The 12,645-nt window shown below is 47.5% G+C and overlaps 1 protein-coding gene across 3 annotated transcripts; it reads left to right on the top strand.

Moving 5' to 3' along the window:
• Window positions 1-8,489: 8,489 nt before the first annotated feature.
• On the top strand, window positions 8,490-12,375 carry LOC122055379 (myosin-2-like). 3 transcript variants are annotated; one of them, XM_042616797.1, is made up of 10 exons: window positions 8,491-8,655; window positions 8,796-9,014; window positions 9,126-9,244; window positions 9,658-9,787; window positions 10,054-10,200; window positions 10,349-10,495; window positions 10,633-10,779; window positions 10,864-10,964; window positions 11,484-11,669; window positions 11,855-12,375. In XM_042616797.1, the coding sequence occupies exons 2-10, from the start codon at window positions 8,804-8,806 to the stop codon at window positions 12,254-12,256; spliced, it is 1,590 nt and encodes a 529-aa protein (XP_042472731.1). In that variant the 5' UTR covers window positions 8,491-8,655; window positions 8,796-8,803; the 3' UTR covers window positions 12,257-12,375. The 3 variants fall into 3 exon arrangements, with proteins under 3 accessions (XP_042472730.1, XP_042472731.1, XP_042472729.1); XM_042616796.1 differs by having other exon boundaries at window positions 8,490-8,653; window positions 8,791-9,244; XM_042616795.1 differs by having other exon boundaries at window positions 8,796-9,244.
• Window positions 12,376-12,645: the final 270 nt, after the last annotated feature.

The raw sequence follows: 12,645 nt of genomic DNA, 5'->3' as shown, positions 1-12,645 counted from the left end.
TAAGCTTCGTAACGGCCGACGACACATATTGCTATAATGTGATGCCGTTCGGATTGAAGAATGTCGGGGCCACCTATCAACGCTTGATGAACAAAGTGTTCAGGGAGCAGATCGGGCGGAATCTGGAAGTTTATGTGGACGACATTCTTATCAAATCCGCCCGAGCGGCCGATCTCTTCAAGGACATGGAAGAAACCTTCCGAACGCTACGCAAATATGGAGTCAAGTTAAATCCCCAGAAGTGCCTGTTCGGAGCAAAAGGAGGGCGTTTCTTGGGGTATATAGTGACCGAGCGGGGAATTGAAGCTAATCTCAGCAAAGTGAAAGCTCTACAAGACATGCCGCCTCCAAGAAATGCAAGGGAAGTGCAGCGTTTGACCGGTTGGATAACCGCATTGTCCCGATTCATCTCCAAAATTGCCGACCGGAGCCTCCCTTTCTTCAAAATTTTGCGCAAGGCCACTAAATTTCACTGGGACGAGGAATGCGACCGAGCATTCGAAGAATTGAAGACATATCTTAATTCTCTGCATATACTAGCCAAGCCGATCGGGGGTGAGTCACTTTATATTTATCTGTCTTCAACCGAGCATGCTGTAGGTTCGGCACTTGTAAGGTCCAGAGGCGAGGAACAGCCGGTGTATTTTCTGAGCCACATTTTAAAAGATGCCGAATCTCGTTACACTGGGCTCGAGAAGTTGGTCTTTGCTCTGGTTCTAGCCGCTCGACGCCTTCGACCATATTTCTTGGCTCACACCATCATCGTCCGGACGAACAGCCCACTAGGAAGAGTACTGTTGAATCCAGAAGCGTCCGGACGGCTCATCAAGTGGACGACAGAACTAAGTGAATTTGACATCCAATACCAGCCCCGCTCGGCGATCTGGCAACACATCATCTGTCGGTTCGGCATCCCTCGCCGATTGGTCTCCGACAATGGGCGGCAATTCACGGGGAAGGTACTAGAAGATTGGTGCAAAAGCTACGGCATCGAGCAACACTTCACGTCCGTGGCCTACCCCCAAAGCAACGGTCAAGCCGAAGTAGCCAATCGGGAAATTCTCCGTATTCTGCGCGCTCGGCTCGACCACCTGGGAGGAAGTTGGCCGGATGAAGTGTCGGGCGTTTTATGGGCCATCCGAACGACTCCTAAGGAAGGAACGGGCGTCACACCTTTTCATCTGGTGTACGGCGGCGAAGCTGTCATTCCGGTTGAAGTCGGCGTCGAGTCCGTCCGGGTCCAATGTTACGATGAAGGCAACGCCGAGCGGAGGAATATGGAGCTGGATTTGGTTGATGAAGAGCGGGCCAAGGCATCCGTTCGGCTGATGGCGTACCGTCAACGGATGAAGCAAAATTACAACCGGCGCATCATTCCCAGATCATTCCAGGTCGGCGATCTTGTCTGGAAGAAAGTCAAGCCGGTCGGCGAAGCTCCGCTCGGGCGCGTATTATTTGGAGGATGAGGACGGTCGGCAGCTAGATAGGCCGTGGAGCGCGAACCATCTCCAGCCTTACCGGGCGGGGTGAAAGGTGTGCCAATGTAAATCATCCTGTGTACTTTTTTCGACTGAATACTTGAAATGCAGAAATGAAAAATCAAGAGAACAAATATAAGGCATCGTCAACGAAAAAATGAAGGCCCCGAGCCGTTCGGCCGGAGGTATAATAACGAAGACCAAGGTCGCTCGACCTGGTAAGGAGTTAGCCTTGAAAGGCCGACGAGTCCCGTCATTAAAGATCGAGAGCCGCGCCGACCGGCTATAAATATCCGCGCCGTCTAGCCCAGACGTTAAACCGTAGAGCCGCGCCGACCGGCTATAAATATCCGAGCAGAAGACCGTCTAGCCCAGACGTTAAACCGTAGAGACGAGCCGGCGTCTATAAACTCTCCGAGCGGAAGACCGTCTAGCCCAGACGTTAAACCGTAGAGACGAGCGGGCGTCGATAAACTCTCCGGGCGGAAGACCGTCTAGCCCAGACGTTAAACCGTAGAGACGAGCCAGCGTCTATAAACTCTCCGAGCAGAAGACCGTCTAGCCCAGACGTTAAACCGTAGAGTCGCGCCGACCGGCTATAAATATCCGCGCTGTCTAGCCCAGACGTTAAACCGTAGAGCCGCGCCGACCGGCTATAAATATCCTAGCAGAAGACCGTCTAGCCCAGACGTTAAACCGTAGAGGCGAGCCGGCGTCAATAAACTCTCCGAGCGGAAGACCGTCTAGCCCAGACGTTAAACCGTAGAGCATCGCCGACCGGCTATAAATATCCGCGCCGTCTAGCCCAGACGTTAAACCGTAGAGCCGCGCCGACCGGCTATAAATATCCGCGCCGTCTAGCCCAGACGTTAAACCGTAGAGACGAGCCGACGTCTATAAACTCTCCGAGCGGAAGACCGTCAAGCCCAGACGTTAAACCGTAGAGACGAGCCAGCGTCTATAAACTCTCCGAGCAGAAGACCGTCTAGCCCAGACGTTAAACCGTAGAGCCGCGTCGACCGGCTATAAATATCCGCGCCGACAGCCCGTAGAGACGAGGGCTTATAAACTCCGAGCCGAAGACGAAGCCGGCCGACGGCTATAAACTCTCCGCGGAAGACCGCAGCCCAGACGTTAAAGAGAGGGCTATAAACTCTCCGGCGGAAGACCGTCTAGCCAGACGTTAAACCGTGAGACGAGCGGCGTCTATAAATCCCCGAGCAGAAGGCCGTAAAATAGAGCCGCCGACCGACTATAAATATCCGGCCGACGAGCTCCGTCGTTAAGAGAGGCGCCGACCGGCTATAAATATCCGCCGACGAGCTCCGTCGTTAAAATCGAGGCCGACCGGCTATAAATATCCGTCCGACGAGCTCCGTCGTTAAAGATCGAGCCGCGCCGAGCTATAAATATCCGCGCCGACGAGCTCCGTTAAAACGAGCGCCGAGCTATAAATATCCGCACGAGCTCCGTCGTTAAAAATCGAGAGCCGCGCCGACCGGCTATAAATATCCGCGCCGACGAGCTCCGTCGTTAAAGATCGAGAGTTGCGCCGACGAGCTCCGTCGTTAAAGATCGAGAGCCGCGCCGACCGGCTATAAATATCCGCGCCGACGAGCTCCGTCGTTAAAGATCGAGAGCCGCGCCTACCGGCTATAAATATCCGCGCTGACCGGCTATAAATATCCGCGCCGACGAGTTCCGTCGTTAAAGATCGAGAGCCGCGCCGACCGGCTATAAATATCCGCGCCGACGAGCTCCGTCGTTAAAGATCGAGAGTCGCGCCGACGGGATATAAATATCCGCGCCGACGAGCTCCGTCGTTAAAAATCGAGAGCCGCACCGACCGGCTATAAATATCCGCGTCGACGAGCTCCGTCGTTAAAAATCGAGAGCCGCGCCAACCGGCTATAAATATCCGTGCCGACGAGCTCCGTCGTTAAAAATCGAGAGCCGCGCCGATCGGCTATAAATATCCACGTCGGACCCGCGACTGTGAACTTACTGGATGGAACTAAGGACGCCAAATAACGAGCGTTCGCAAGTACTAAATTAATTAAGTCCGATCGGCTATCGGTTTGCCAATACTTCGCATTCACTGAATGCAAACAGTATAGCCAATCGCTAAACGATTTCAAGGAAATCGAGTCAATTGATTGACCCGATCGGTCGTCTAGTGGGAAACACGTGGAGCTTAACTGACTCTACGGATAAGCACCAAATAGACAAAAGAAGGGTAACGAAGGGCAAACAAAAATACAAGCAAAGGAACACAACTATGCCGAACAAAATTTTACATCCGCAAAGCGGATGAAATACAGAAAGTACTTGGAAGAACTCGCCTCACTCCGGGTCTTCAAAGTTAAAGAAACCGTCCGGGATGTCGTCTATCATGGTCGCCAGATCGGAGGCGGGAATGTGCATTTCCGCCGGGAGGTGGCCACCCTTCTTCAAGTACGCCATGGTGACCTTGACCGCCTCGGCGAAAGTTGAGGAGACGTTGCCACCGAACTTTTCGCCGAACCGCTCCGAGCGGAGGTATTCTTGGCGCGCTGCTGCTAGGCGACTCGGCTCCCCCTCCTTGTACTTTCTGAGCGCCGCTCGGGAAGCGATTAGTGAATCTTGGAGCACTTTTTGGTCCACCTCTGCTTTAGTGCGTTCAGCAGAGCGCTCTTCCCGTTCGGCAACTAGTTGGGCTTCTAGCTTCTTAGATTGCTGATCTAGGGCTCGGACTTCAACTTTCATCTTGTCCAGATCAGCAATCGCCCGCTTCTTCCGGCTACTGGCGCGCTTCACGTCTCCGTCGCGCTTCTTCACCAAGTCTCCAAGTCGGGCCACCTCTGTAGCCAGGTCGGCGGACTTCTTCTGTTCGGCCTCGAGGGCTTGTTTCTCCCGCTCGGCCGATGGACCCCCCGAGACTTGGAGTTTTTCCAGGAGATCCTCCAGCTCGGCTAGCCGATGGCTAGTGGCGATTTGCTCGGCCCAATGCTGTAAGGGAAATAATAAAATCAGGAACCAAACAGTAGCAGGGCACAAGAAGAAAAATGAACCTACCTGAGTGGCCTGTTGCATGTGGTTATCGCCGAGCTGCTTAGGCGTCATGAGGGCCACCCGAATCTGGGCGTCCTCGAAAAGTTTGGCGAGCGGACCCGTCAAGGTTATTTCATGAACGGGGCTTGATGGTCGATCGGCAGACAATAAATATTCCTCCGATGGGAATCGAAGGGTAGTCTTGACGGTCGGGTGGCCGGCCGGCACTTCCTCAGCCGCAGTCGCCTGGCCCGAGGACTCCCCTATGGTTGATGTTTCGCCCAACCGTCGTAAGCGACGACGAGTCCGAGGAGGAGAGCCAGAGGGTTGTGCGGTGGGCGAGGCCACTAAGGTCCCGATCTGCGACGGCGTGCGATCTGGCGAAGCGACCTCGATCGGCACCTGTGGTTCGCCCTCTTGGGTCGGCGGAAGGCTGGGGTCTCTTCGACGTTTCCGCCGAACTTCCAGTGGTGAATCCCCGGCCTGGGGGACTCCCAACTCGGCTGGAGCAGAGGAAACAGGATCCGCCTCAACCTCCGTTGAAGCGGATTGGGTAACTTCTGTTTCAGGGGCGGACTGCGTCCCCCCCTCTCCTGTAGCTGCCGGGCGGCTGGGGATTAGACCCCGCTCGGCGAGTTCTTTTTTGGTAGCCGCCTCAATTTCCACGGCTTTCAATTTCAGATGATCAGTAGCCTTGGAGCGCCACATGACTTCAGCTACAATGGAAGAAATTAAAATCAGTTAGACAAAAAAGGCGAAGAGAGTAAAAAGTCCTTACTCATGCGGTAGGGGAGATTGACCCGAACGGGAGATAATCCAAAAATGTACAACACCCCCTTGAGAAGCAACTGGTCGATTTTGTACCGCTGACCGGACAACCAGTTCGCCGCATGAAGGTAGGCCGGATTGCTTCTGAATTTGCCGAGCTCCGGCTGGGTCGGCACAGCGGTCTGCCATTTGGTTCGGAATGCTGGCCGCTCGGGAAGTCGTATGTAGAAGAAGAACTCCTTCCAGTGCTTGTTGGAGGTCGGCATATTATCAAAAAATTTGAAGCCTATTCTACTTTGAAAAATAAAAGTGTCCAACTCGGATTGTTTGGGGTAGAAGAAGAAGTGGAATATTTTGGGGTCAAGTGGAATACTGTGCAGCCTAAAGAGGACGACCACCCCGCTCAGCAGCCTAAAGGAATTCGGCACAAGTTGGCCGAGCGGGATGCGGAAATAATTACAAACTTCCAAAATAAACGGATGGGTAGGAAATCTAAGGCCGCCCTGGAATTGGTCCAGAAAAAAACAAATGGTACCGATCGGCGGGTTATGGGGCCGGTCGGTCGGGTCGGCTACCACTTTTTCATGGTCGTCCGGGATCCCGTACGTCCGAACAAGACGCCGAGCGCGCTCCTCGTCAAATTTACTCTCCATGGTCATATACCAGGGACCATGAACCTCAACAGCGGGTACGGAAGTGCTCGCCATGACTAAAGTACCAAGAAAAAGAAAGAAGGAAGCCGAAAGAAACTCGAAAACGGAGGACAAATAAAAGTTCACAAGCTAGGGGACGAAAGGAGTTCCCCGCGAAAGGGAAAGGCCGAACGAAAGGAAGGGAGAAGCTTACTAAGGGAAGATGAACTGAGAGGATCACCAGAAAGCCGAAAACCACCAAGAGGCAAGAACTAGGACAGCCGGAACGACGCAGCCGTGGGCACCTTCGACGGAGGACGCGCAATTAAACAGAGAATGCGGCGTAAGGGCGAAGACGAAGGCTTTATGCGAACGAGGCTGGTCGGCCTCGTCTGTCGGATGCAGGTCACGAGAGACGAGGTCATCATCTAACCGTCCATTTCAAAACAATCGGCGTCCCATCGTACGGATCATCACCGCCACGCGAGAAGAGCCACGTGGCGCTCTATCACCAGACGCAATTAATGCGCCCATACCGCGCATGCTTCGACTTAATGAGAAGGATTTGCATGATTTTCGAGAAGATTTAGACAAGCAAACATCCACGTTGAGCGCCAAGACATCCAAAACGAAGAGCCGAGCGGCTGAATTTGGCATAAGGGTCGAACGGCTCAAGGGATATTATAAGCGACGGTAAGGCGACGACCGCCCGCTCGGACACATAGTCTAGTTAGTCGGACTCACTGCCTCCTTCGACTAGACTTGAAGGGGAGGCAAATGATCCGGCGGTAAGAATGGGGGACCCACTTCCTGAAGGGTCCCAGCCTGAGGACAGATGGAGGGCTGACTAAGCGGGTAATGACCGCGTCAAGCAGTTGAGCAGGTCCGAGCGGAGCCAGAGATAACCCAGCCATAGGCTTGGGTTTCCGACGCCAAGGCGGGAGGACTGAATGGCCGAGCGGGTGTCTGCCCGGCTGGAATCGAAGGGCTGAGCGGGTGGTCCGTTCGGCCAGGATAAGGGCGAGGATACAAAGGTTAGCCGAGCGGCCTATTCGTTCGGCTCAGGATATGGGATGTCAGCAAAGGCTAGTCTGATGATTATGCCGTACACAAGATTTCACGATAAAGGATCTTGCCGTCACATCATGGAGAGGTTGATACAGTAGCGGTATGGCCTTATGAATGCCCTTCTGACAGACTCATACCTGGGCATGGTCGAAAGCAGGTGATTGCTTTGATTGACGCGCCCAGGCTCCTTCGAGAGGTGTATATAAGGTCTCCACTTCTTCAACCGAAAGTACGCGAGTCTTCATCCTGCAGCCGCTTTCTTCATCTATTCCTTCGCCTGACTTGATCGTCGGAGGGCCGTCGCCGGGACACCCCCCCCGGCTCGGTTTTGTTGCAGGTTCGCCGGAGCACTCGAGGATCCAGCAGGGAGTGCCACATCCCCAGCATTCGTTGACCCCTGGTTCGGACAGGATCAACTATTTTATCTGTTCTTTTATATTTGCAAGTTGTTAAGGAAGCAGGAAGAAGAGGATCAATTAATTTATAAACAACTTAAAGTTTTTTTTCCCCACCTCACTTGGTTCATACGACCAGTAACTTCCACTCAAAACTCTTGTGATCGGTTACATGCGTTTAAGGACGTAAACGCATGTAACCGATCACTATGAGATTAAAAACATACAAAATTCATAACATTCATGTAAGCACATATATATATATAACAACACCACTGAGACAACTTATCCTTCAAGAGAGGAACTAAATACCTTCTTTAAGTACAATTATGGCTCCAAAAGCTCTTATTTTAAGTCTCACCATCCTCCTTGTTATATCTTCCATGGTGTCTCCAATATCTTCAAAAAGGCACCTTGCTGAGCCCACCCCACCATCATCACCACCATTGTCATGTAATTATTTCTTCTATATAGATAAACGGATAGAATAGACAAAATTAAATATTTTATTTATTATTTGTGCATATATGATTTAATTTACATAATTTTTTTTTATCTTTCAGATATAACTTTTGACATATCCGAGAGTCTGCCTAAGGATGGCAAGGTGTCATTGCCGAAAGATTTGTTCTGGTTGAACATTCCATTAAATTTATTCGACTTTCCATTTCAATATCATTTTTAATAAATTGTAAAGCAAGTTTTTAATAAATGTTCCCATCTTCCATCCTGGTCGAACAATTTTTGACCTTGTTCTTTGCTTTATTTGCTCACTCGGAGAGCAGGAATGTAAAATGGGAAACATGGTGGGGGCGTTATGAAAACTGTTGAAATTATATAATAATAATCGGTTTTTGAAAAAGCCACGTCATTTGGTTTCTGAAACAGACACTACGAATAAAACAGGGGCACTTCGGTCATTTCACAGGTGGGAGCGTCTTGCCATCTGGCGATGCCGTTGCTGCCTCTCGGGTAGAAGCAGCCGCAACGTTCGAAACAAAAGCACTTCGAATGCGACAGTATACTTTGCGCCATTGAGTTTCGAAGATTAACGCAATTGCCACCGTCATACAAAAAGACTGCAGCGTTCGGAGTTCCTCTTTCGTAAATGTTGTGAACTTCGAGAGCTTTTGTACCTCGGTGCGGTTTCCTTTTTTGCTCTTTCGAACGGTTGCAGTGTTATAGAAGTGAGCGGAGGAAGGGTGCGTCGGCTGGATCGCGGAGAGCAAACCCTAGTTTTCTCGCTTTGGGAATTGATCGCTTTGGGAAGAGAAATCACTACAGGTACAGAGATAAAAGTTTTGCTTTTGGTTCGGTTCCTTGTGGATATTTCGTCTTTGACTCTAGGATTTTAGGCGACTAGACGTGTGGATCTTGTTGTTCCTTTTCTCACCTTTTTAACGAGGATTTCTGCTAATTTTCAGTCAAATAAATGGGCGCTGTGGTCATTCGGAGTTCGCTGGAGATGATGCTGGACGCTATCAGGCAGAGGGATGAGCAGCCAAAAGATCTGCTGCTGCCGGCTTTGCCTCTCCGTCCGATGTCGAGGGGTCGCTTGCCCACTCCAAGAAGGCTATGTGTGGCGCATCTTAAGCTCGGAGGCAGCGAAACTGGAAACTTGCCCAACTTTGTAAAATTACAAGGCAAGAGAGATGAACAAAAATGGAAAGTAGTGCTTAGAACTGATACTTTTGGTAGTGAGATGATATCAAATATGTCTGAGCTGGAGGAATCACGGTGTGTTGCGTTTCCAGGCCATGTAAGCTGTGAGGTTGCAGATACCACTAAATTGCTGACTGTTCCTTCGCCAACAGCACTTGTGACAGATAATACGCTTGATTACAGTGGAAAAGTTCTACATGGACAGGATAAGGTACAAATTATTTCTCAATATTGCTAATTTTTTGGTTGAAGGAAGTAATAGATACACATTTTATCAAGGATTCAACTTTCAGCCTCTGTAGTGCCGCTTGATTTCATCATTTAGTGAGGTAACCTGGGATTATTAATGACAAGCGACTCTAAAACTATTTATCCACATGCTTAGTTTGAAGGACCTATTCTAGTATATGTATGTATATTATCGAACGTTCTTGCCATATGCTTAGGAGATTACCACACCTCAAAAGTTTGTTACAGTTAACTAAATAGTTTGAGGAGCAAAAGACTTGATGAAAATCAATATCACAAACACATTTCCTTTTATGCACAGGTTGAGTAGTTCTCAAATCTCGACACTTGAAAATGTCATACCTTTCAAATTCATTTTGTCTATTATTTTCACAGGTTGCAAGCCTAGAAGATGCAAGGAATATGAATTTGCAGGCGATTCTCTGTGTTCAAAAGAACTATCGTGCTATCCGTTCTCAGGCTCACTATCAACAGCTGAAGAAGGGAGCAGCCATACTACAATCATGTAATTCACAGTGAGAAAAAATATATGCTTCCTTTACAGAGGCTTACTAATAAGCAAGTATCGAAACACATCAATGCTCTAGCTGATCAATCGTATGAAAGACAATTTCCCTCTATAAGAATGCAGTGATTAAAAAGTTTCATATTTTTTATTTGGTAGAATGGAGTTTTGAATGAAGTTGCCTTTTTAGTAAACATCAATTTCTTGCTATTGAAAAGCTTTACTAACCTCAAATGGTTTTTTGGCAAACCTTCGGTGAAATTCAGTGGTACGAGGTGAAAGAACAAGGCAGAACTTTGAAGTCATGATGAAGAAATGGAAGGCTGCTGTTATTATTCAAAAGCATGTGAAGCGATGGCTCACTAGTAATATATATACTGGCCTGCGGAAGGATACTATAACATTGCAGGCTGGTAAGTATCCATAGTTTAGAATTGATTTCTTGATCTTTTCTCTTATTATGTGTTGGTGTTTTCTTGCATAATTCTCAACTTACTTACAGTTAGAGACAATCTCTACTAAACCTCAAATGTTTTTGATGAAAACCTTTGTTGACTTCAGTTGTACGAGGTGAAAGAGAAAGACACAAGTTCAGAGTCATGATAAAGAGATGGAGTGCTGCTGTAATTATCCAAAAACATGTTAAGCGGTGGTTCACGAGTAATGCATATAATGGCCTGCGAAAGGATATTGTCACTTTGCAGGCTGGTAAGCTATTCGTAATTTTGAATGATTTTCTGGGGCTTTCAGTATGTGTTGGCACTCTATAATTCTCAACTTACCTACAATTAGAGAAAAGCTCCACTAACCCCAAATGTTTTTTGGGAAACCTTTGTTGAATTCAGTTGTACGAGGTGAAAGAGCAAGGCACAACTTCGAAGTCATGATAAAAAGATGGAGTGCGGCTATCATTATCCAGAAAAATGTAAAGCAGTGGCTCACTAGTAATGCATATACTGGTCTGCGCAAGGATATTATCATTTTGCAGGCCGGTAAGCTATTCATAGTTTTGAATTACTTGCTTGAGCATTCACTGTCTGTTGGTGTTTCCTCTGATAAGTCTCAACTACCTTCAGTTATTCGTGGTTGGTTGGCGAGGAAACATTTTGCTGTTTTAAAGAAACAGGATGAGTCAAAGTTTGTTCATACCCTTTCAGAGAAAAGGGAGGAGTCAAAGGTTAGTCATGCAAGGATCTGTAACATACCATATCCTCCAGAACTTACCAATTAATTCATGAGTATACCCCAGGTGCATGAAGTAGAATTTGGACCATGAATGTTTCTATACACATTGCTAACTTGCCACCATGTCCAGACTATTTGATGAATGAGTAATGAACATATTATCCTAGTTCTGTTAGATTTTTTTTTTTTTTTGGCTAAGAGGGAAAAACACTATTGCTGGTATCGGCTAATTTACTAGTTACTTCTACTTTGCGTAGATATGATGCGCTTTTACATTCATTGGACAGGTAATTTTTGTATGGCATGCATATCTTCTTGTCACATATTGTGCTTGTTTGATACAGGTATTATTGTGTCAATCTTTTTCTGTAGCTTTCAAGCCTCCTCATTTCTCACTCTCTATAGTTGTGACATCCAATTGGTTTAATGGATTGAAAATCCAACCTGGCAGTTCCTGAAGTTTAGTTTATTTCTACTTTGAAGTTACGTTGTAAAATATATTCTCTTGTAGGATACTGATGGCGAACATCCATGGATTTATTCTTCCGTTGTGACTGAACTTCAGTGTGAGATGCGCAAAGCAGCAGCTGCACTCAAAGAAAAAGAAGAGGGGAATGTTATGTTTAAGAAACAGCTTATGGAGTACGAGAAAATATTCTCTGAGACGACCGGGCATAAACAGCTTACTTCAACTCAGGTCAACTTCAAACTTGAATATACAATAATGAAACCATGATCCTCTATGTTCTTTTTTTTGTAAGATATGCAGTGAAGCTCCTATGTTTTTAAAGAAATTTAAACGTTTCTTTCAGAAGTAGTTGAAATTTTGGCGAAAACATGTTTAGTACATCAAATAAAGTGAATCTTCTACCCTTTGTGCAGACGAATCTCATTATAGCAAGAAAAACCTCTATTCTCGAGGAAACATTGCAACATAAACTAGATGTGTCAAAAAAGGATCGCTTCTCTGAATCTGAAGATGCTGGTTCTGTTGGAGCTCAAACACCTGGGAAACTGTCTGCCATACCCCAAAAAGAGAGTGAGAGCATTCACAATGCAGGTCTGCAGCACAAGAAGTTCGATCGAGGAGCGAGAGTTGTCGACCAGGGGTTGCTCGCCGATATGGAGTCATGGAAAGAACATCAAAATCCAAAACCCCACTTGAGTTCGTACAAGAAAGAGTTGAAGATGAAAATAAGGAAAACTAAGGCTGCACTTTCTAAGCTAATAAATCCCGATAAGAAAGCATTCAAAAGATGGTGCTGCATTGCTAGTCCACCATGAACTCCTTAACAGATCATATATATGAATGAGAATAGAGAAGAATGCTTATTCTTCTTCTTTAAAGAATGTATTTTAGAAACATGATGTCTATTAATTATTGTTTGAAATGGTGTTATTGTATAATATATATATATATATATATATGTTATGCCTTGATCATTGTGAGGCAGGATCTCCTGGATCATTTTTTGTGGTTCAGGGGATGTGCCACTTCTATTTGCGGTCGGATCGCGGCTGTGATTCGGTCGCAAATGGTTATGATCCCTTCTTGGGTTCACCGTCCCCACTAGGTTATAGTTTTTGTTCAGAGCGGGCAGTCGGAGGTCGTCCGGAGGACATTTTCGCTCAGCGTCTAGTAACCTGACCACCTATCTACTATTGGAGGCTTT

Source organism: Zingiber officinale, chromosome 3B (assembly GCF_018446385.1).
Source record: "Zingiber officinale cultivar Zhangliang chromosome 3B, Zo_v1.1, whole genome shotgun sequence".
Lineage (NCBI taxonomy): Eukaryota > Viridiplantae > Streptophyta > Magnoliopsida > Zingiberales > Zingiberaceae > Zingiber > Zingiber officinale.
Note: the sequence above shows the minus strand (reverse complement) of the source record. Positions and strands in the feature narration are given on the sequence as shown.